This window comes from Oncorhynchus gorbuscha, linkage group LG14, assembly GCF_021184085.1.
Source record: "Oncorhynchus gorbuscha isolate QuinsamMale2020 ecotype Even-year linkage group LG14, OgorEven_v1.0, whole genome shotgun sequence".
In the NCBI taxonomy this organism is placed as follows: domain Eukaryota; kingdom Metazoa; phylum Chordata; class Actinopteri; order Salmoniformes; family Salmonidae; genus Oncorhynchus; species Oncorhynchus gorbuscha.
This window is the reverse complement of record NC_060186.1, coordinates 70,763,534-70,788,808: the sequence shown is the minus strand read 5'-3', so window position 1 is coordinate 70,788,808 and position 25,275 is coordinate 70,763,534. Positions and strand designations below refer to the sequence as shown.

The following is a 25,275-nucleotide window of genomic DNA, read 5'->3' as shown; positions in this document are numbered from 1 at the left end:
TTATTACTTTTATTATTACTGTTGTTTTTATTATTACTATTATTGTTGTTATTTTTACTATTATTTTTATTGTTGTTATTATTACTCTCAGCATGTAGGCTAATGTAGGAAGGAATGGCTTTGTAAATACTCACATAACTAATTTAAACTGGCTGATATTTACTCCAACAACACAACACTGTGGTCCCCTCAAAGCAACTTTGATACTATATCTAATTACGAATTAAAACACCAGAACATGCACATCTAAATATATATATATTATCTAATATTATACAAAATAAACCAAAAAGTTTAGCCAATCACTAAAACAACATGGAATGTCATGCGTTTGCAGCTTCCACCCCATGCTGCTAACCCCTTTCCAGAGAGTTTAATATTAGCAAATTAACGATAATGCATTTTCTCTCTTGTGATTGTTAGCCTTTTGGCTATGAGTTGTGTAGCCACTCAGAGTGGCCCATTGTTTAGTCTGTGTCCTGTTAATGACACTCTCAATTGTTACACATTCATAATTAGACAGTATTATAACATTAGACATAAGAATGTGCATATCTGTTATCCAACAGGTATAATCTCGAACCCCCAGAACTAGAATCTTGAAGTAATTGCGTCGGATGCTTGATTAGGTTCTGGGGGAGACATGTTAGAAAACATACTAACAAGATTAGCCAAGTATCCACTCTGTAAACATAAAGTCTCAGCCAGTTTCAGGCCAGTCCATGGCCACTTCCAAAATTTCGAAGGTCTCAAGTGTAGTACGCGGGGTTTGTCCTTTACAGAACACCTGAAAAATCGTGATTTGTCTGAATGATCAATCAGTGACGAAAAGTCATCATACGACTATGGTGCTACTATTTATGTTACACATCTGTCCATGAGAGTACAACAGATATTGCTGCTGTTGCTAGGTGCTTTATAATCAGAATTTCAGTGTTATCATGGGTTTAATTGGCAACAAGGGAAATATGAAATGTCTTATTTTGCATTTATGCAGTAGCGATCATATGACATTTGCCTTTAAAGCGGCAATCAGCTGTTGAAACAATAACAATGCATGTTTTGGTAAATTGTTACGGTAACAAACATGGGCTGGAGAAATGTAACCACTCTAAAATTCATAGACAGATCTATGTATGCAGGGACTGACCTTCCATTACATACAAATGATAGTTTCAACCATGTTTTGAGGCTATATAGTGCATGTATACATTTTCTTTGTTTACAAATATTGTACTAAAACAAACTTATATTCTGGGTTATGAGAGGGTATGGCAGTTGAACACAGCTAATGAGGCATTCATAAGTTATTTTCTTCAAGAATAAATGGGTCCAGATCGTTAATTGAATAACTCCAAACATGGATGTAGCAACTGCAGGTTGCCCCTTTAAGGCTGAGACATCATCTCACCATAGGTATCACAGACATTCAGTAATGACAGAGAAAATAACATTGCCTTCATTTATTGTCTGATTAAAATTCAGTCTTTGCCGTCACCTTAGCAACTGCTTTAAAAAAGGTGGGCGGTGAGGGGGCTGAGAGACAAGCGTGTATGTGAGCTTGTTTATGTGTTTGTGTCAGTGTCAGTGTGTGTGTGTGTGTGTGTGTGTGTGTGCGTGTGCGTGTGCGTGTGTGTGTGTTTGTGTCAGTGTCAGTGTCAGTGTCAGTGTCAGTGTCAGTGTCAGTGTCAGTGTGTGTGTGTGTGTGTGTGTGTGTGTGTGTGTGTGTGTGTGTGTGTGTGTGTGTGTGTGTGTGTGTGTGTGTGTGTGTGTGTGTGTGTGTGTGTGTGTGTGTGTGTGTGTGTGTGTGTGTGTGTGTGTGTGTGTGTGCGTGTGAATGTGCACGTGTGAGTGTGTGGGTATGTGTATGGATGTGTGCGCACGTGTGCTCATACTTACACGTATGCGTGTGTGTGTGTGTGTATCTGTAAAGTTGATTTCTCTCTCAGTAGTATTTCACAGGATTCCTTCTAGAGCATGGTGTTAGCTGAGAGCAGTGCCATCATGACAGGCACATGGCCTTCTGCTCTCATACCACTTCCTGTCAAATAACAATTGAACCCAGTAACTATGTTTCTTTACCGGCATTATTTGTTTGTTTGACTGCGCAGCAAAATAAATATTTTTTTACAGTTCAGTCAAAGTTCAGACACACCTACTTATTCCAGGTTTTTTCTTTCTTTTAACAATTTTTCTACATTTTAGAATACTAGTAAAGAAATAAAAACTATGAAATAACACATATGGAATCATAAAGTAACCAAATCCAAATATATTTTATATTTGAGATTCTTCAAAGTAGCCACCCCCGCCATGATGACAGCTTTTCACACTCTTGGCATTTTCTCAACCAGCTTCATGAGGTAGTCACCTGGAATGCATTTAAATTCATTTCAAGTTACTTTGTGTAATTTCTTTCCTTCTTAATGTGTTTGAGCCATTCAGTTGTGTTGTGACAAGGTAGGGGGGATACAGAAGATAGCCCTATTTGGTAACATACCAAGTCCATATTATGGCAAGAACAGCTCAAATAAGCAAAGTGACACAACAGTCCATCATTACTTTAAGACATGAAGGTCAGTCAATCTGGAGAATTTCAAGAACTTTCTTCAAGTGCAGTTGCAAGAATCATCAAACGCTATGAGGAAACTTGCTCTCATGAGGACCGCCACAGGAAAGGAAGACCCAGAGTTACCTCTGCTGCAGAGGATACGTTCATTAGAGTTATCTTTAGCTCAGATTGCAGCCCAAATAAATGCTTCACAGAGTTCACCTCAACATCAACTGTTCAGAGGAGAATGCATGAATCAGGCCTTCATGGTCAAATTGCTGCAAAGAAACCACTACTAAAGGAAACCAATAAAAATAAGAGACTTGATTGGGCCAAGAAACACAAGCAATGGTATTTTAGACAGGTGGAAATCTGTCATTTGGTCTGATGAGTCCAAATGCTGTATTTTTGGTTTTCAGCATGTCTAGATGAACGGAGATTAGGTGAACGGAGGATATCCGCATGTGTGATTCCCACCATGTAGCATGGAGGAGGAGGTGTGATGGTGTGGGGGTGCTTTGCTGTTGACACTGTCTAGAATTCAAGGCACACTTAACCAGCATGGCTACCACAGCATTCTGCAGCGATACGCCATCCCATTTGGTTTGCGCTTAGTGGGACTATCAACAGGACAATGACCCAAAACACACCTCCAGGCTGTGTAAGGAATATTTGACCAAGAAGGAGAGTGATGGAGTGCTGCATCAGATTACCTGGCCTCCTCAATCACCCATCCTCAACCCAATTGAGATGGCTTGGGATGAATTTGACCGCAAAGTGAAGGAAAAGCCTTCCACATGAAGATTGTTGAGAGAATGCTAAGAGTGTGCAAAGCTGTCATCAAGACAAAGGGCTAATTTGAAGAATATACAATATATTTTGAATTGTTTAACACTTTTTTGGTTACTACATGATTCCAAATGTGTTATTTCATAGTTTTGATGTCTTCACTATTATTCTACAGTAGAAAATAGTAAAAAATAAAGAAAATCTCACCTACTTGAATGAGTAGGTGTGTCCACACTTTTGAATGGTACTGGATATTAAAACATGTATTTAATTACAGAAGTACACACACACGCACACGCACACGCGCACACACACACACACACACACACACACACACACACACACACACACACACACACACACACACACACACACACACACACACACACACACACACACACACACACACACACACACACACACACACACACACACACACACACACACACACACACACACACACACACACACACACACACACACACACACACACACACACACACACACACACACACACACACACACACACACACAATACAATATCTTTCAATGAATGCATCATGGTTTATATTACATGGTATATTAAACAGTGTTTTCCCCCATTGAAAACAATAGACAATGAGGTTCTACTAATATTCATGAGATAACTCAAACCTAAAGTGTTACTGCCACTTGGTTAGCACAGCACTCTAAATATGAATGGAGATGGGAATTCTATTGATTCCTAGGCCTAATCTGACCTGATACATCAAGTATGAGAGAGAGAGAATCCAAATGCAAGTCTCCAATTTAAAGCATTTCAAATCTAACAGCTGAGCTCAGAAACAAGCTCTCAGTCAGCTGGTGTTGGACCTCACCAACCAAGCTGACACCAGCACTGCTTCAAAATAACTACTCCAAATAAATCAAATCAAATCAAAATCAAATCAAATTTTATTTATATAGCCCTTCGTACATCAGCTGATATGTCAAAGTGCTGTACAGAAACCCAGCCTAAAACTCCAAACAGCAAGCAATGCAGGTGTAGAACCACGGTGGCTAGGAAAAACTCCCTAGAAAGGCCAAAACCTAGGAAGAAACCTAGAGAGGAACCAGGCTATGTGGGGTGGTCAGTCCTCTTCTGGCTGTGCCGGGTGGAGATTATAACAGAACATGGCCAAGATGTTCAAATGTTCATAAATGACCAGCATGGTCGAATAATAATAAGGCAGAACAGTTGAAACTGGAGCAGCAGCACAGTCAGGTGAACTGGGGACAGGAATGAGTCATCATGTCAGGTAGTCCTGGGGCACAGTCCTAGGGCTCAGGTCCTCCGAGAGAGAGAAAGAAAGAGAGAATTAGAGAGAGCATATGTGGGGTGGCCAGTCCTCTTCTGGCTGTGCCGGGTGGAGATTATAACAGAACATGGCCAAGATGTTCAAATGTTCATAAATGACCAGCATGGTCGAATAATAGTAAGGCAGAACAGTTGAAACTGGAGCAGCAGCATGGCCAGGTGGACTGGGGACAGCAAGGCGTCATCATGTCAGGTAGTCCTGGGGCATGGTCCTAGGGCTCAGGTCAGTTGAAACTGGAGCAGCAGCATGGCCAGGTGGACTGGGGACAGCAAGGAGTCATCATGTCAGGTAGTCCTGGGGCATGGTCCTAGGGCTCAGGTCAGTTGAAACTGGAGCAGCAGCATGGCCAGGTGGACTGGGGACAGCAAGGAGTCATCATGTCAGGTAGTCCTGGGGCATTGTCCTAGGGCTCAGGTCCTCCGAGAGAGAGAAAGAAAGAAGGAGAGAATTAGAGAACGCACACTTAGATTCACACAGGACACCGAATAGGACAGGGGAAGTACTCCAGATATAAAAAACTGACCCTAGCCCCCCGACACAAACTACTGCAGCATAAATACTGGAGGCTGAGACAAAACATAAACATGTTTACTATACTGGAGAAGCAAAACAGAATCTCAAAGCCGACTAAATTGCGATCTGACCCTAAACAGAGAATATGAACTGGCCAATTATCTCTACTCTGTTAGAGATACAAAGCAGAGACAGATCCTTACCAAGTTCAGGATGAGTGACCACCGATTGGCAATAGAAACCGACAGATATAAAAAGACATGGCTACCCAAAGAGGAGCGTGTATGTGGTCACTGCATGACAGGGGAGGTAGAGACAGAGATGCACTTGATCCTCTACTGTGAGAAATATTCCTCACCAAGAGATTCTTTATTAGCAGAAATTACCAAATGTATTCAAAATGTTATCTTATTAAACCCAGAGGAAAAACCAAAACATTCTCATGGGCGAAGGAGCAATGGCTCCTCTTGCAGCCAAATATGGACAGTTTATTCGGAAATTATTCAGACCCCTTGACTTTTTCCACATTTTGTTATTCTAAAATGGACAAAGAAAGAAAATCCTCGTCAACCTTCACACATTACCCCATAACGACAATGCGAAACAGGTTTTTAGAAATGTTTGCTAATTTATTTAAAAATATGTCGAGGCACAAATCTGGGGAAGGGAACCAAAATGTTACTGCAGAATTGAAGGTACCCAAGAACACAGTGGCCTTCATCATTAAATGTAAGAAGTTTGGAACCACCAAGAGGTCAAACCAAGTCCCTTCTCCCCACCAGGCCAAACTGAGCAATCAGGAAGGGACTTGGTCAGGAAGGTGACCAAGAACACAATGGTTACTCAGAAAGATCTCCCGAGTTCCTCAGTGGAGTGGGAGAACCTTCCAGAAGGACAACCATCACTTCAGCACCTCCAATCAGGCCTTTATGGTAGAGTGGCCAAACGTAAGCCACCCATCAGTAAAAGGCACAGGACAGCCCACTTGGAGTTTGCCAAAAGGCACCGAAAGGACTCTCAGACCATGAGAAACAAGATTATCTGGTCTGATGAAACCAACATTGAACTCTTTGGCCTGAATGCCAAGCATCACGTCTGGAGGAAACCTCGTATCATCATACGGTGAAGCATGGTGGTGGCAGCATCATGTTGTGTGGATGTTTTTCAGCGGCAGGAACTGGGAGACTAGTCAGGATCGAGGGAAAGATGAACGGTGCAAAGTACAGAGAGACTGGAGCGAAGGTTCACCTTCCAACAGTACAACTATGGTAGTGGTGGTAGTATTAGCAGTAGTAATGATGATGGTAGATGTAGTACTGATATAATGGTGATGATGACACTTAGTGATAAGTTAGCTATAGTTTAATAAGCAGTAGGTAGCGATATTAGAGGTAGAAATTCTACTTGTGTTAATGATAGTAGTAGGGATGGTTGTAGTATTAGTGTTAATAATAGTAGCATGTTCATTTTCCATGTTTTTCCTTTTATTGTCCATATTATTTATGATTTTTTCCTATTACTATTCACAGTTACCATTATCTTATTGTTATTTCTATTATTATTATAATTTTTAAAATGTTATATTATTATTCATTATATTTATTAAAACACCTGGTGAGACTGATAAGAGCGTCTGCTAAATGACTTAAATGTAAAAAATGTAAATGTCATTCCTCCCCACCTCCTGGTGAGAGTCTCATTCCTCCCCACCGCCTGGTGAGAGTCTCATTCCTCCCCACCGTCTGGTGAGAGTGTCATTCCTCCCCACCGCCTGGTGAGAGTGTCATTCCTCCCCACCGCCTGGTGAGAGTGTCACTCCTCCCCACCGCCTGGTGAGAGTGTCATTCCTCCCCACCGCCTGGTGAGAGTGTCACTCCTCCCCACCGCCTGGTGAAAGTGTCATTCCTTCCACCGCCTGGTGAGAGTCTCATTCCTCCCCACCGCCTGGTGAGAGTCTCATTCCTCCCCACCGCCTGGTGAGAGTGTCATTCCTCCCTACCGCCTGGTGAGAGTCTCATTCCTCCCCACCGCCTGGTGAGAGTCTCATTCCTCCCCACCGCCTGGTGAGAGTCTCATTCCTCCCCACCGCCTGGTGAGAGTGTCATTCCTCCCCACCGCCTGGTGAGAGTGTCATTCCTCCCCACCGCCTGGTGAGAGTGTCATTCCTCCCCACCGCCTGGTGAGAGTGTCATTCCTCCCCACCGCCTGGTGAGAGTGTCATTCCTTCCACCGCCTGGTGAGAGTCTCATTCCTCCCCACCGCCTGGTGAGAGTCTCATTCCTCCCCACCGCCTGGTGAGAGTGTCATTCCTCCCCACCGCCTGGTGAGAGTCTCATTCCTCCCCACCGCCTGGTGAGAGTCTCATTCCTCCCCACCGCCTGGTGAGAGTCTCATTCCTCCCCACCGCCTGGTGAGAGTGTCATTCCTCCCCACCGCCTGGTGAGAGTGTCATTCCTCCCCACCGCCTGGTGAGAGTGTCATTCCTCCCCACCGCCTGGTGAGAGTGTCATTCCTCCCCACCGCCTGGTGAGAGTGTCATTCCTCCCCACCGCCTGGTGAGAGTCTCATTCCTCCCCACCGCCTGGTGAGAGTGTCATTCCTCCCCACCGCCTGGTGAGAGTCTCATCCCTCCCCACCGCCTGGTGAGAGTGTCATTCCTCCCCACCGCCTGGTGAGAGTCTCATTCCTCCCCACCGCCTGGTGAGAGTCTCATTCCTCCCCACCGCCTGGTGAGAGTCTCATTCCTCCCCACCGCCTGGTGAGAGTCTCATCCCTCCCCACCGCCTGGTGAGAGTCTCATTTCTCCCCACCGCCTGGTGAGAGTCTCATTCCTCCCCACCGCCTGGTGAGAGTCTCATTCCTCCCCACCGCCTGGTGAGAGTCTCATCCCTCCCCACCGCCTGGTGAAAGTCTCATTCCTCCCTACCGCCTGGTGAGAGTCTCATTCCTCCCCACCGCCTGGTGAGAGTCTCATTCCTCCCCACCGCCTGGTGAGAGTGTCATTCCTCCCCACCGTCTGGTGAGAGTGTCATTCCTCCCTACCGCCTGGTGAGAGTCTCATTCCTCCCCACCGCCTGGTGAGAGTCTCATCCCTCCCCACCGCCTGGTGAGAGTGTCATTCCTCCCCACCACCTGGTGAGAGTCTCATTCCTCCCCACCGCCTGGTGAGAGTCTCATTCCTCCCCACCGCCTGGTGAGAGTGTCATTCCTCCCCACCGCCTGGTGAGAGTCTCATCCCTCCCCACCGCCTGGTGAGAGTGTCATTCCTCCCCACCACCTGGTGAGAGTCTCATTCCTCCCCACCGCCTGGTGAGAGTCTCATTCCTCCCCACCGCCTGGTGAGAGTGTCATTCCTCCCCACCGCCTGGTGAGAGTCTCATCCCTCCCCACCGCCTGGTGAGAGTGTCATTCCTCCCCACCACCTGGTGAGAGTCTCATTCCTCCCCACCGCCTGGTGAGAGTCTCATTCCTCCCTACCGCCTGGTGAGAGTCTCATTCCTCCCCACCGCCTGGTGAGAGTCTCATTCCTCCCTACCGCCTGGTGAGAGTCTCATTCCTCCCCACCGCCTGGTGAGAGTCTCATTCCTCCCCACCGCCTGGTGAGAGTCTCATTCCTCCCCACCACCTAGTGACATAATATGAAATTCAACAGATGGTGCCACCTGTTCCCCTCTCCCCCCTCTCTTTTTGTTCTCGCTCTTTTTTCTCTTCAGCTCAATACATATACAGAGTCACTGCCAGCAACTCTCATGGGGTGCAGTTGCCATGTATCTGCAGTCTGGCTGATATTGAGGTTTCTGCTCTCCCACTCTCTCTCTTTCTCTCTCCCTCTCTTAATATGACAGGATTGTTCTCTTTACAGATGTACACAGACTCTGTTGCCTGACGGGCTCTCTGCATGAGAGAGAGCAAGAAGGAGAGAGAGAAATGGAGGGAAAGAGGCAGGGAGAGGGAGATAGAAGAGAGAGTGAGAGAGAGAGCAGAGATGGAAACAGAGAGTGCAAGTGTTAAGTGAAATGTGTGAGTGAGTGTTTGTGTCTCCTCTGTTCCTCTAATCTCCTATGATTTTCTTTTAGGTTCCTGATGAGGAGATGAATACCATAAGGTAAGATGACATTCTCTCTCCATTATTCCCTACCTGCCTCCTCAGCCAGGTCACCCATGATACAAGTCATTATTACACGTCCATCCGTGTCTGAGGACGTCGGGAGATGACGTGAAAACCGGCCACTCGGGGGCAACAGTGAGCGCTGTTTCCTTCAAGTAGGTTTCGGTTCTGTTAGGGAGTTGTGGGCGGGGATGGCGGATGGGTGTAAAGATCTGACGCATGTTTGAATCTAGCGATAGAAAGTTGTTTTTGATTGTTTTTAAATGAAGGTTATCCTAAACCTTAACCCTTACCTTAAACATTCAGAGTTAATGCCTAACCTTAAACATTCAGAGTTAATCCCTAACCTTAAACATTCGGAGTTAATCCCTAACCTTAAACATTCAGAGTTAATGCCTAACCTTAAACATTCAGAGTTAATGCCTAACCTTAAACATTCAGAGTTAATCCCTAACCTTAAACATTCGGAGTTAATCCCTAACCTTAAACATTCGGAGTTAATGCCTAACCTTAAACATTCAGAGTTAATGCCTAACCTTAAACATTCAGAGTTAATGCCTAACCTTAAACATTCAGAGTTAATGCCTAACCTTAAACATTCGGAGTTAATCCCTAACCGTAAACATTCAGAGTTAATCCCTAACCTTAAACATTCAGAGTTAATGCCTAACCTTAAACATTCAGAGTTAATGCCTAACCTTAAACATTCAGAGTTAATCCCTAACCTTAAACATTCGGAGTTAATGCCTAACCTTAAACATTCAGAGTTAATCCCTAACCTTAAACATTCAGAGTTAATGCCTAACCTTAAACATTCAGAGTTAATCCCTAACCTTAAACATTCAGAGTTAATCCCTAACCTTAAACATTCGGAGTTAATCCCTAACCTTAAACATTCAGAGTTAATCCCTAACCTTAAACATTCAGAGTTAATCCCTAACCTTAAACATTCAGAGTTAATGCCTAACCTTAAACATTCAGAGTTAATACCTAACCTTAAACATTCAGAGTTAATCCCTAACCTTAAACATTCGGAGTTAATGCCTAACCTTAAACATTCAGAGTTAATCCCTAACCTTAAACATTCAGAGTTAATCCCTAACCTTAAACATTCAGAGTTAATCCCTAACCTTAAACATTCAGAGTTAATCCCTAACCTTAAACATTCAGAGTTAATCCCTAACCTTAAACATTCAGAGTTAATCCCTAACCTTAAACATTCGGAGTTAATCCCTAACCTTAAACATTCGGAGTTAATGCCTAACCTTAAACATTCGGAGTTAATCCCTAACCTTAAACATTCAGAGTTAATCCCTAACCTTAAACATTCGGAGTTAATCCCTAACCTTAAACATTCAGAGTTAATGCCTAAACTTAACCCTAACCTTAAAAATGATCAGTAAATGTCTAAATGTAACCTTAAAAATGTCAACATTTGACGTTTGAGAAACATAGCTTCTGAAGTGAGTCTGTGAGAGCTTGTTGTGCCTCTTTCCCTGCCTGTCTAGTCCTCCATCTCTCTCTCTCTCTCTCTCTCTCGCTCTCTCGCTCTGTCTTTGTCTAGCTCTCCCGCTCTTTCTCTCTCTCTCTCTCTCTCTCTCTCTCTCTCTCTCTCTCTCTCTCTCTCTCTCTCTCTCTCTCTCTCTCTCTCTCTCTCTCTCTCTCTCTCTCTCTCTCTCTTCTCCTTCTCTCCACCTCTCCTCTGCTACTGGGGGTTTCTCCAAGCTTATTAAACCTGGGTAAGCCAGACCTCGATCACACGGAAGGGCTTTCACCAGCAGCCCCAGCATACACACACACATACACATACAGACTCAGCTCCACTCCCCTCACACATACAGCAAAGAGTGGAGGCAGCAGGCAGGATTTCTGTGTCATCATCACCAGCACCAGCGATTCACAATGAGACTCTGTGTGAGCACCAAGGGAAGGTACTGCTCCTTCAACAGAGGGAACGTCTTTCATTGGGATCTGGGGTTGGCATTGTGTGTGTGTGTCACTGTGTGTGAGATTTATCGGTACTGTATGTTTGCGCAGTTTTCGTTTGCTTTACATCGGTGTAGCCTAGAGCTTGAGTGGTATTTGGAATTATCATACATGTCATTCTTTGCAAAGGATAGTAGTACAATTCCTGAATAGAACATTGTAGTTCCACTGCACTGGTACAGTAGTTATACCACTGAATAGTTTTCAGGCTAATTGTTCAATACAGGGAACATGTCAAATAAAAACTGGCATATATTGTATTGAAACATATCCTCCTTTGAAAGCGTTAGAGAAGGCTTGGCTAAAAGGTGTTTAAATGTGTGTTGAGTGAACTAGGATGTTGCTGTAGTGTTTTATCACTCTGATATGTCTGATATAATTCTGGGAAGTCACCTGTAGTTTCAGGGAAGCCACAAATCCCTTTTCAGTGTACGGTCATTTAGAGGGAGAAAAATAGCTATTTACCCTGGTTCCTCTTTAGGTTTCTTCCTAGGCTCCTGCCTTCTAGTGAGTTTTTCTAGCCCCTGTGATTCTGCCTCTGCATTGGGTATCTGTAAAGGATTTTGTGACAGCTGCTGATGTTATATAATACATTTGATTGATTGATTGATTGATTGATTGACATGGATATTTAGCTATCCAATGCTTTTTATCCGATGAACATTTCTTATAAACCTCCCATACCCCTCTGATGTTATTAAATTGGTACCATGTTTAATGCTATTACGATTGTATTTTCTGGGAGAAATAAAACCACCCTCTTATACCTCTTTAAAATGGTACTGCTCTTCCCTCCATCATATTAACTTTCTATCAGATAAGCTACAATCTTACTGTCAGAATAGTTTTTGTTCAACCGGTCCTTAATTTAAAAAATAGCCTGGAAATAGCCTATAGATAGCCTGGAAATAGCCTGGATATAACCTGGAACACATAGTACTATATACCTTGGCTATATGGTGTAATGATTTTCAGATGAGTGAGGCTAAATGTCTTTTTTAAATGCCAGGGAGGGTCAATTCATTTGATGGGCTGTTTTTACCAACACCCTGTATTGATTATCATCACCTCTGTGACCGACGTTAGCCGCTAACCGTTTGGCTCTTTAATTATACAGTACAACGACACAAGTGCCAAATCTACATTACGATGGACTACAATATTATACTCCATTCTAGAATTTTAAAAATATGGTCCATAAAGTTTGGAAATTTTTCCTTGTCTTCACAATACATGATTGACTTAAAGACACATTCAATCATCAGGAGCAGGAACTGTGGTTCAATCCCTTCTTATTTACAGTCACCTGTGGCTGTCCAACCCCAGAGAGATAGAGTAGTAGGGTAAAGGGAAAAAGAGACATGGACCTACAGATTTGACACCAACCCCCAGAGTGAATCACTCTGCGCTCCTGTCCCAGTGACCCCAGTACTCCCAAGTATACCAGACAAAGAAAATGATGAAATGTGTTGAAATCTCTTCAATGTGTGTCCTCATTTGTATTTGTATTTATTATGGATCCCCATTAGCTGCTGCCAAGGCAAGGCACTCTTCCTTGGGTCCTGCAAAGTGAAGGCAGTTGTACAATTTTTGAAACACTACAATACATTCATAAGCCCCTTATTCTGGCTCAAATTTCCTGTATGTATTTTGACCTCCGTCTTATGTAGTAAATGTATAGGGAGGAGGGAGAGAGAGAGAGAGAGAGAGAGAGAGAGAGAGAGAGCTCCGTATGGCTCCATGGCCCTGTCATGGTGTGTAGGAGTGAGGAGTCATGCAGTGTTAAATGCAAAAGAAGTGAGTTGGGTTAGAGACTGTCTCCCAGGCTCGAATGGACTGGGCTGGATGGCTATTCACTAATGATCTACTCAAACACGGTGAATGGCTCATTGCAGAAGAAGACAGACCTGCCAGGGGTTGATCTTTTCTCTTTCTCTTTCTTTCTCTCTCTCTCTCTCTCTCTCTCTCTCTCTCTCTCTCTCTCTCTCTCTCTCTCTCTCTCTCTCTCTCTCTCTCTCTCTCTCGCGCTCTCTCTTTTTATCTCTCTTTCTCTCTTTCTTTCGCTCTCTCTCTCTCTCTCTCTTTCTTTCTTTCTTTCTTTCTTTCTTTCTTTCTTTCTTTCTTTCTTTCTTTCTTTCTTTCGCTCTCTCTCTCTCTCGCTCTCTTTCTTTCTTTCTTTTTCTCTCTCTCTCTCTCTCTCTCTCTCTCTCTCTCTCTCTCTCTCTCTCTCTCTCTCTCTCTCTCTCTCTCACTCTCTACAACTCTCTCTACATCTTCCTCTCTCACACGCAGGCCTCCTAGCAACTCTTTTGTATTGTTGTTGTCCATTTGAGTTAGTCACTAACAATGTGTTGTGAAGGACTGGTAGCTCATTGTGAGTGTGTTCTATTTTTAATGACTTGAACCAGTTATTTAGTGTATTTTTGTATCTCACTGCGTCCAAGTATCTTATATTTTCCAACATATCCTGCCATTTGGATTAACAAACCACTGTTTTCATAATGTGTGAAAAGCAAAACGTATCATGTCCTCCCTTTGGTAAAATTACTTGTTTTCACAATCTGTGACTCCGTCATCCTCTGCCAGAATAAGTTCTGCATCTCAACACAAGTGTAACTTTGGGAAAACAAATCACATTCCGGTAAAGAATGGAGAATTCCCTGTGGGGTTTGCTCGGCACCATAACAGGTTTTATATGCCTGCGAGTGGAGGCTGTGTTAATTTCAGAACAGCATGTGTATGTGTGTGTATGTGTTTGTGTGTGTTGTTTTCTGTCGGTTGTGTGTGTGTTGTTTTCCGTTGTGTGTGTGTGTTGTTTTCCGTTGTGTGTGTGTGTGTTGTTTTCCGTTGTGTGTGTGTGTTGTTTTCCGTTGTGTGCGTGTGTGTTGTTTTCCGTTGTGTGTGTGTGTGTTGTTTTCCGTTGTGTGTGTGTGTGTTGTTTTCCGTTGTGTGTGTGTGTGTTGTTTTCCGTTGTGTGTGTGTGTGTTGTTTTCCGTTGTGTGTGTGTGTGTTGTTTTCCGTTGTGTGTGTGTGTGTTGTTTTCCGTTGTGTGTGTGTGTGTGTTGTTTTCCGTTGTGTGTGTGTGTGTGTTGTTTTCTGTCGGTTGTGTGTGTGTTGTTTTCCGTTGTGTGTGTGTGTTGTTTTCCGTTGTGTGTGTGTGTGTGTTGTTTTCCGTTGTGTGTGTGTGTGTTGTTTTCCGTTGTGTGTGTGTGTGTTGTTTTCCGTTGTGTGTGTGTGTACTCGCTCATGTCGGTTTTTGCTCATGTTGTTTTTCGACATTGGCGCCATCAGGTTTTACTTGAAACTTGTGGGTTTGTTCTGAGTGGATCAATGCTCTCAGGTGTGGGTCCACTGTGGGGACTGTACCGCCCGTAGGAATAGAGCTAATTGGACATTCTAATTCCACGCTACCACTGGTCTTACAGATAGGGCCTACTGGGAAGTGGGGACAGGAGTTTTTCCTGCTTAGGTCAAAATAATAATAATAAGAAGAATATTGGTCAAGTTATGTGGTAAGGAAACCACTCCTGGCCGATCCTGCCAATCGTCTATGGTCGTGTCTCTGTCTGTCTGAAGGGAAGGCACACACAGGCAGCCTGCTCATGCTGCTACTGCTCTTCCTGCTGCTCATCATCATACTCCTGCTCCTCCTGCTGCTCCTCCTCCTGCAGCTACTGCTCCTCCTACTACTACTACTGCTCATACTCCTCCTGCTTCTCCTGCTTCTACTCATCCTCCTGCTTTGCTACTTCTCCTTCTGCTCTTACTCCTCCTGCTCATATCCCCTCTGCTACTGTTCCTGCACCTCCTGCTCATACTCCTTCTGTTACTGCTACTTCTCCTCCTGCTACTGCTCCTCCTGCTACCCCTCCTCCTGCTGCTACCCCTCCTCCTCCTGCTCCTCCTGCTGCTACCCCTCCTCCCGCTGCTACTTCTCCTCCTCCTGCTCATAATTCTGAGGGTCCTTCTGTAGCTCAGTTGGTAGAGCATGGCGCTTGTAACGCCAGGGTAGTGGGTTCGATTCCCGGGACCACCCATACGTAGAATGTATGCACGAATGACTGTAAGTCGCTTTGGATAAAAGCGTCTGCTAAATGGCATATATTATTATTATATATTATTCTCCTGTTACTGCTCATCCTGCTCCTGCTACTGCTCATCCTGCTACTGCTCCTCCTCCTGCTACTGCTCCTGCTTCTACTTATCCTCCTGGTGCTACTGCTCCTCCTCCTGCTACTGATCCTCCTCCTGCTACTGATCCTACTCCTGCTACTGCTCCTCCTCCTGCTACTGCTCCTGCTACTGCTCCTCCTCCTGTTACGGCTCCTGCTTCTACTTATCCTCCTCCTGCTCCTGCTACTGCTCCTGCTTCAACTTATCCTCCTGCTCCTGCTACTGCTCCTGCTTCAACTTATCCTCCTCCTGCTACTGCTCCTCCTCCTGCTACTGCTCCTGCTACTGCTCCTCCTCCTGCTACGGCTCCTGCTTCTACTTATCCTCCTCCTGCTCCTGCTACTGCTCCTGCTTCAACTTATCCTCCTCCTGCTACTGCTCCTCCTCCTGCTCCTGCTACTGATCCTCCCCCTGCTACTGCTCCTCCTGCTGCTTCTGCTTCTCCTCTTGCTACGGCTCCTGCTACTGCTACTTCTCCTCCTGCTACTTCTACTGCTCTTCCTGCTGCTCATCATCCTATTCCTGCTCCTCCTGCTGCTCCTCCTCCTGCTGCTACTGCTCCTCCTGCTACTGCTACTGCTTGTACTCCCCCTGCTTCTCCTGCTTCTACTCATCCTCCTGCTCTGCTACTTCTCCTTCTGCTCTTACTCCTCCTGCTCATACCCCCTCTGCTACTGTTCCTGCTCCTCCTGCACATACTCCTCCTGTTACTGATACTTCTCCTCCTGCTACTGCTCCTCCTGCTACTTCTCCTCCTGCTACTCCTCCTCCTGCTACTGCTCCTCCTCCTGCTACTGCTCCTCCTCCTGCTACTTCTCCTCCTGCTGCTACTGCTCCTCCTCCTGCTCCTCCTCCTGCTACTGCTCCTCCTGCTGCTTCTGCTTCTCCTCCTGCTACGGCTCCTGCTACTGCTACTTCTCCTCCTGCTACTGCTACTGTTACTGATCCTCCTGCTGCTACTGCTACTTCTCCTCCTGCTGCTTCTACTTCTCCTCCTGCTACTGCTACTGATCCTCCTCCTGCTATTGCTCCTCCTGCTGCAACTGCTACTTCTCCTGCTCCTCCTCCTCCTACTACTACTACTGCTCCTCCTCCTACTACTACTACTCCTCCTCCTCCTCCTCCTTCTCCTCCTCCTCCTACGCCTGCTCCTCCTCCTCCTCCTACTGCTCCTCCTCCTCCTACTACTGCTCCTCCTCCTCCTCCTCCTCCTACTACTGCTCCTCCTCCTCCTCCTCCTCCTCCTCCTCCTCCTCCTCCTCCTCCTCCTCCTCCTCCTCCTCCTCCTACTACTACTGCTCCTCCTCCTACTACTACTGCTACTCCTCCTGCTACTACAGCTCCTCCTCCTCCTCCTCCTGCTACTCCTCCTCCTCCTCCTCCTGCTACTCCTCCTCCTTCTACTTATTCTCCTCATGCTACTGCTCCTCCTACTGCTACTGCTCCTCCTACGGCTGCTATGCCATCCTCCTCTTTCATGTTGCCTAAAAGGTCTATGGTTTTGTCAAAGAGTACACACTTTTAGTTTTTGTTGTTCTAGGCTACCTGGCTAAAATTCTTGCTTGCTAGTCTAACTTCCTTTCATGGGCAACGATGTGCCAGGCCAGTTAGTTAACATTAGCCTACTATGTCTAGTTACATACTGAACATCTATCCTCTCAGGCCGGGGGAACAGTGTATTCATTTGTGGTTGGATCAGAATCACTGTTACAATCATTGGCCAGTAGGAGAATGAAGTAAATACACAAGTTGAAATCCCTATCTCCCTCCAAGGCTAATTTAGGAAAGGGGTGGTTTTAGCTAGCTCGTTGGCCAATGAAGGTCAATGAAACAAGGAGATCATGCAACAATTCAAGTTTTTTTCTGTCAATGGCGTTTGGCTTCTGATGTGTTGTGATTGGTGTGAAGCCAAAATCAAACCGGCGCTGGGACCATTCACAGCTGAGCTCACCCAGTTTAGCTCAACACTGATTGGCTATTATTTAATTTAAAAAATGATCAAGGGAGGCCATTGCATTCAATGCTACGGGCAGCAACAATGTCACACTCTTTTTGACCAGACAGCATCAGATAGATGGGCTACACAAACAGAGGCAGAGAGGTTCTGTTTCGCTCAGATGCTTTACCGGTGAGATACATTCAGCCTCTTGTGAATTTGGGGGGAAGCCTGGCTTCCCTTGGAATCCATGATATGCCACTGTGCATGAGTCAGCCAGGCAGCCACTCAGGGCTCACCCCCTTTAATGCTGAGTCTAAGCCTGCCATTAGGGCTTTCTCCTTTAATGCTGAGTCTGGGCCTGGGCTTTCCTGACAGCTAATCCGTCTACCGAGGTAGACGAGTACATGGAGGGGTGGAGAGATGGAGGGGTGGAGAGGTGGAAAAATGGAGGGTTGGGGGGTGGAGAGGTGGAGAGGTGGAGTGATGGATAGGTGGAGGGGTGGAGGGGTGGAGAGGTGGAGGGTGGAGAAGTGGAGAGGTGGAGAGATGGAGAGGTGGAGGGGTGGAGTGGTGGAGGAGTGGAAGGGTGGAGAGATGGAGGGGTGGAGAGGTGGAGGGTGGAGTGATGGAAAGGTGGAGTGATGGAGATGGAGGGTGGAGTGATGGAGAGGTGGGTGGGGTGGAAAGGTGGAGTGATGGACAGGTGGAGGGGTGGAGAGATGGAGGGGTGGAGGGGTGGAGGTGGAGAGGTGGAGTGATGGAAAGGTGGAGTGATGGAGAGATGGAGGGATGGAGTGATGGAGAGGTGGAGCGGTGGAGTGATGGAAAGGTGGAGTGATTGACAGATGGAGGGGTGGAGGGATGGAGGGGTGGAGAGGTGGAGGGGTGGAGAGGTGGAGGGGTGGAGAGGTGGAGTGATGGAGAGGTGGAGTGATGGAGAGATGGAGGGATGGAGGATGGAGAGGTGGAGAGGTGGAGAGGTGGAGTGATGGAAAGGTGGAGTGATGGAGAGATGGAGGGTGGAGGATGGAGGGGTGGAGAGGTGGAGGGTGGAAAGGTGGAGGGGTGGAAAGGTGGAGGATTGACAGATGGAGGGGTGGAGAGGTGGAGGGATGGAGGATGGGAGGATGGAGAGGTGGAGTGATGGAAAGGTGGAGTGATGGAGAGATGGAGGATGGAGAGGTGGAGGGTGGAGAGGTGGAGGGGTGGAGAGGTGGAGGGGTGGAGAGGTGGAGTGATGGAGAGGTGGAGTGATGGAGAGATGGAGGGATGGAGTGATGGAGAGGTGGAGTGATGGAGAGGTGGAGTGATGGAGAGGTGGAGTGATGGAGAGATGGAGAGGTGGAGTGATGGAGGGGTGGAGAGGTGGAGTGATGGAAAGATGGAGTGATGGAGAGGTGGAGTGATGGAGAGATGGAGTGATGGAGAGGTGGAGTGATGGAGAGATGGAGTGATGGAGAGGTGGAGTGATGGAGAGATGGAGGGGTGGAGAGGTGGAGTGATGGAAAGGTGGAGTGATGGAAAGGTGGAGTGATGGAAAGGTGGAGTGATTGACAGATGGAGGGGTGGAGAGGTGGAGGGGTGGAGAGGTGGAGTGATGGAGAGATGGAGTGATGGAGAGGTGGAGTGATGGAGAGATGGAGGATGGAGAGGTGGAGTGATGGAGAGATGGAGTGATGGAGAGGTGGAGAGATGGAGTGATGGAGAGGTGGAGTGATGGAGAGGTGGAGTGATGGAGAGATGGAGTGATGGAGAGGTGGAGTGATGGAGAGATGGAGTGATGGAGAGGTGGAGTAATGGAGAGATGGGTGGAGAGGTGGAGAGATGGAGAGATGGAGAGATGGAGAGGTGGAGAGATGGAGTGATGGAGAGATGGAGTGATGGAGAGATGGAGATGATGGAGAGGTGGAGTGATGGAGAGATGGAGTGATGGAGAGATGGAGTGATGGAGAGATGGAGTGATGGAGAGATGGAGTGATGGAGAGGTGGAGTGATGGAGAGATGGAGTGATGGAGAGATGGAGTGATGGAGAGGTGGAGTGATGGAGAGATGGAGTGATGGAGAGGTGGAGTGATGGAGAGATGGAGTGATGGAGAGATGGAGATGATGGAGAGGTGGAATGATGGAGAGATGGAGTGATGGAGAGGTGGAGTGATGGAGAGGTGGAGTGATGGGGAAGCCATTATTTCTTTCTCTGTCTTTCTTGTTCATTCGTTCTTTTATCGCCTCTCTCTCTCTCTCTCTCTCTCTCTCTCTCTCTCTCTCTCTCTCTCTCTCTCTCTCTCTCTCTCTCTCTCTCTCTCTCTCTCTCTCTCCCTGTCTCTCTCTCTCTCTCTCTCTCTCTCTCTCTCTCTGTCTCTCTCTCTCCCTGTCTCTCTCTCTCCCTGTCTCTCTCCGTCTCTCTCTCCCTGTCTCTCTCTCCCTCTCTCTCTCCCTGTCTCTCTCTCTCTGTCTCTCTCTGTTGCTCTCTTTCGTTCTCTCTCTCTCTGTCTCTCTCTCTCTCTCTCTCTCTCTCTCTCTCTCTCTCTCTCTCTCTCTCTCTCTCTCTCTCTCTCTCTCTCTCTCTCTCTCTCTCTCTCTCTCTCTCTCTCTCTCTCCCTGTCTCTCTCTCTGTCTCCCTGTCTCTCTCTCCCTGTCTCTCTCTCTCCCTATCTCTCTCTCCCTGTCTCTCTCTCTTTCTCTCTCTCTCTGTGTCTCTCGTTCTCTCCTTCCCTCTTTACTGCAGGAGGGCAGATCTGAGAAGCAGGCCCTTTCCTCTCTTTCACTGCAGCCCCTGCTGTCTCTCTCTCTCTTCCCTCCTACCTCATTCCCTCATCACCCCTCCTCCTCTCGCTACTCTCAATATCTTCATTTTCAGCCCCCCTCTCAAATGTCAGGATGGCACATGAGTGGGAGGCAGCAGCAGTTCCATCTGAATCGAGAACAGTCTATGTTTTCTCCGATATGAGAGGATTGGGTCAGGGAGGGGATTTAGAGGAGAGAGGTAAGATCTCAATTGCATACTCCTCGCGTCCTCTGTCCTCGTCTCCTTTTCAAAACCCATTGGATGAGAAAGCCAGATGTCCCTCCCCTCTGACCTTCTCCTCCAATGAGTTTTGAGGAGGATAGGAGAGGAGAGAGGACGTAAGGAGTATGCAATTGAGATGTTTGACACCAGGAGAAATGTGTGTGTGTTTGTGTGTTGGGGAAGGTTGTCCGTTATGTCGCAGCTAGAAGACATTGTTAATTTATCTCCCAGGGAGGATTAGATTGAGTGGGTAGAGTCTTGCTGAGATACACACACTGAGAAACACGCGCACACACAAACGCATGTGCACACACAAGCAAACAAGGAAAAGCACACACACACAGACACATACACACGCACACACACAGACACACTGTGTGTGATGACTCAGAGGGGTGCAGCTGGAGTTGATAAGGTCCCAGTCGTGAGGATGAGCTGTCAGCACAAATGATCTCTCTATGACAGTTTGTTTGTGTGTGTATCTGCGTGCGTGCGTTTGTTTGTGTGTGTCTGTTTGCATCTGGGTGTGTTCGTTAGTGTGTGTGGGTGTGTGCGTGTGTGTGTTTGTGTCAGCCATAACATTTCATTTGTAAGGCACAGTCTTGCCCACCACCGCTGTGGCTCTGAGTCTCGCTGTGCTCACTGCTTGACAGTCCATCTTATTCTAAGCCCGGAGGTGCTTTGATCAGGTCGCAGTCTGTCTCCTCTCATTACCTACAGTTTTTTGGCCTGATGACAGCTGCACCTGTGCTGTGGACCCAATCGAGACAGGAGCTGAAATATTTACAGAAGTGGCCTCTGTCATAGTGATTTAATGCTAGAGAGTGAAGATGTGTGCACACTGCACGTCCACTTGAGAAATTCATTTGGTTTGATGATTCGGGAGTCAAATATTTGATCACTGTGTTTGGGTTTCAATCAGTGACGTAGGCAGAAACCCATTGATGGCAGGTCCAGCGAAGAAAGGACATGGGACAAAATGTGGGATCTCAAATCATCATTAGATGATGATAGAAGCACAGCCTACACTATATTTTACTGTGTTCTAATGTGATTTGCATTACAGACCAAATAATCTTGTAGGCCTAAGAAACATTTAACATGAGACTCACATAGACCTACACATATTAAACCAGAGGCCTATAATGAATGGACTACAAGACAAGAACATAGTTTCCTGACAGAGCAGTAATAATCCAGGGCCGGTGCCCTGACAGAGCAGTAATAATCCAGGGCAGGTGCCCTGACAGAGCAGTAATAATCCAGGGCCGGTGCCCTGACAGAGCAGTAATAATCCAGGGCTAGTTCCCTGACAGAGCAGTAATAATCCAGGGCTAGTTCCCTGACAGAGCAGTAATAATCCAGGGCTAGTGCCCTGACAGAGCAGTAATAATCCAGGGCCCTGACAGAGCAGTTCCCAGAGCAGTAATAATCCAGGGCTAGTTCCTGACAGAGCAGTAATAATCCAGTTCCCTGACAGAGCAGTAATAATCCAGGGCTAGTTCCCTGACAGAGCAGTAATAATCCAGGGCTGGTGCCCTGACAGAGCAGTAATAATCCAGGGCTGGTGCCCTGACAGAGCAGTAATAATCCAGGGCTGGTGCCCTGACAGAGCAGTAATAATCCAGGGCTGGTGCCCTGACAGAGCAGTAATAATCCAGGGCCGGTGCCCTGACAGAGCAGTAATAATCCAGGGCCAGTGCCCTGACAGAGCAGTAATAATCCAGGGCCGGTGCCCTGACAGAGCAGTAATAATCCAGGGCTGGTGCCCTGACAGAGCAGTAATAATCCAGGGCCGGTGCCCTGACAGAGCAGTAATAATCCAGGGCGGTGCCCTGACAGAGCAGTAATAATCCAGGGCCGGTGCCCTGACAGAGCAGTAATAATCCAGGGCCAGTGCCCTGACAGAGCAGTAATAATCCAGGGCGGTGCCCTGACAGAGCAGTAATAATCCAGGGCCAGGGTGCCCTGACAGAGCAGTAATAATCCAGGGCTGGTGCCCTGACAGAGCAGTAATAATCCAGGGCGGTGCCCTGACAGAGCAGTAATAATCCAGGGCCGGTGCCCTGACAGAGCAGTAATAATCCAGGGCCGGTGCCCTGACAGAGCAGTAATAATCCTCTGCCGGTGCCAGAATGAATCAGTTGAACGGACATTTCTATACCTCGGCTCCGTTTTCCCCCCTGTGTGCCTGTGCAGGGGTTTTATAATGGGTGTCAAAATAAAGACAATTCCTACCTATCTGCACACCAGTATTTTTATATGCGCATTTCCTTGGAACAATCTAATTTCAATAATAACGGTTAGTCGTTAAATAAAAATGAATTTAAATAGTAAAAATCTAAATGTTAAAATTCAACTAATGCAATAGCACCAGCCTTTGCTAAATGGACACATTGATAGCATACACCGTGATTTACATTTACATTTACATTTAAGTCATTTAGCAGACGCTCTTATCCAGAGCGACTCATTGGCAGCTGTCAGTTTCTCCCTAGGAGAGGTGGGTGTGGAGTCAGGCGCAGGAGAGAGCGAATTGCAAGAAAGAGCATTTTATTTACAAGTCCAAAGAACAGGAACAGGACCACAACAGTAGCCACACAACAACAGGAACATGGTCCCAAAAGGAAAACACCTGTTCAACAGAACAAACCAAAACGCAACCCAAACAAATTATAGCTAAACGAACAATATCGCACAAAACCAAGAGAGTAGGGTGAGATTAAATACCCCACTAATAACCTAAACTATACACAGGTGAACTACAAGACAGACAAAACCAAACGAAAAAGAAAAGGGATCCGTGGCAGCTAGTAGACAGACAACAACGACCACCGAGCGCTGCCCGAACAGGGAGAGGAGCTACCTTCGGTGGAAGTCGTGACAGCAGCTAAATAAATTAGGCATTGCACTCAGAGATAGCCTACAGGCCAATGCAGCAGTAGGACATATAACTTCCATCTTCAACTAAGTGGAATACATAAAGGCCAAAAGCAGACAAATTAAAACAGTAGAAAATATCCTGATGAAAATCCAGGTTCTTTCTATCGGATGAATCTCTTTACTCCACCTGTAAACTCAGCTGGTTGCCATGCTTCCTCAACCTTATCAGGACAGAAACCACCGGTGGCAATTTTAGCATGTAATTCTTGATGGGGCAAAAAAACAAAAAAAGTGGGTTGTATGCCAGTGTAACGGATGTGAAACGGCTAGCTTAGTTAGCGGTGTGCGCTAAATAGCGTTTCAATCGATTACGTCACTTGCTCTGAGACCTTGAAGTAGTAGTTCCCCTTGCTCTGCAAGGGCCATGGCTTTTGTGGAGCGATGGGTAACGATGCTTCGAGGGTGACTGTTGTCGATGTGTGCAGAGGGTCCCTGGTTCGCGCCCGGGTTTGGGCGAGGGGACGGACGTAAAAATTATTCTGTTACACCAGCAAAGCCACTACACAACATCATGCTAAACAATACATGGATTGGACTATAATGGTGACAAACGGTGCCCACAAACGATTAGGGCCTACATAAAGCTGTCCCAACAGAGTCCACAAAGCAGTTCCAACACCTTATCACCACTACTACGATGGACGTAGTCAATATAACTTAATAATAAATTAAGAGGTGAAAATAGACCAAATTATTAGGGTGAGGCACATGGGCTACTAACAGCTTACTACACAACATACACTTAGTATTACTTTTACTTAGCTACAGTATACATATCTCCCTGGAATATTACATAATTTATGCAGCAGAATACAAGACATTTTTGGACTCACCTTGTTGTGCTCACTTGAACAGGAAGGTGGCGCGGCAGTCCTTCGTGGGCAATTTTTGTCATTAAACTTTGCCGTCAAAGTTTGTCATTCTCTAGATTTATGGCGCTTTCAAGACAACTGGGAACTCTGGAAAAAAATAGAATCATTATGAAGTCAGTGATATTCAGGTCATAGCTCTAGAAAGAGGCCCAAGTTCCAGATTTACAATTCCAAGTTGGATGAAAGTATTTTGCAGTCGTAGCTCATTTTTCCCAAGTTCCCAGTTGTCTTGAAAGCGCCATAAATCTAGAAAATGGCAAACTAATCATGATTCATTGACAGCATGGCCAATGTTGAATGTTTATCATTTTAAACTAGGAAAAGAGACCCTTAATCTTAGACTTGGTACCGCACAGCCACTCCACTGAATAACAGGCTAACGATTGCTTTGCAATGCTTGCGATAAGCCACTGATTCCTTCCAAACCTCTCATTGTTGAATTTGCGATTTCCAACTTGTTGTGTAATGCTTATGTCCAATGGCCGATGAGCACTGATACATTTTATCTATAATTTCTCTTAATTATTTTTCTTCATATGACAAGGATTAATAAGGATTTGCCAGTGGATTGTCGACTTGATTCATGATGAAGCCTGCTAGCTAAGATATTGAAAGTATGATGTTGACATGATCAGTCCAACTACTGTAGATACAACATGATTTGAAGTAATTTTATCTGTGACCAATGAACTTGAGCCTTCTTGGATGGGACTTCTAATGTGACTCTATGGCAGCACCCAAGGGGTTGGAATCTTTGAAGTCTACACTTAGACTTGGCTATGACGTAGTGTCTCCATGAGTGACAGAACACTGAGCCAATCACGGCGCAACGCTTCGTATTTTCTGCTGGCTTGCCCCACCACCACAGAAAGCCCTGAGCTTGGATGAAACACCTGATTTTAGATCTGCCTTACTCAAGAAAACAAAAAGAGACCATGTTTGTATGCGGCTTTATTAACTCATTGATATATATATATTTTTTACATTGTTTGCAAACTGATATGTGACACATATTAATGACAAAATAACATGAAAGATAGGCAAACCCCTTTTAATT

General features: G+C 46.1%; 1 protein-coding gene across 3 annotated transcripts in view; it reads left to right on the top strand.

Annotated features, from left to right (window-relative positions):
* LOC123995370 (brain-enriched guanylate kinase-associated protein-like) overlaps positions 1–25,275 on the top strand; it is a 61,817-nt gene that overhangs the window by 9,331 nt on the left and 27,211 nt on the right. For 2 of the 3 annotated variants that reach the window (XM_046298925.1, XM_046298923.1), the window contains exon 1: positions 11,028–11,229. In XM_046298925.1, the coding sequence (XP_046154881.1) occupies positions 11,201–11,229 (29 nt within the window). In that variant the 5' untranslated portion in view covers positions 11,028–11,200. Of the gene's footprint in view, positions 1–9,266; positions 9,296–11,027; positions 11,230–25,275 lie in introns of those variants that run through there. The other variant, XM_046298922.1, reaches the window with a different exon arrangement.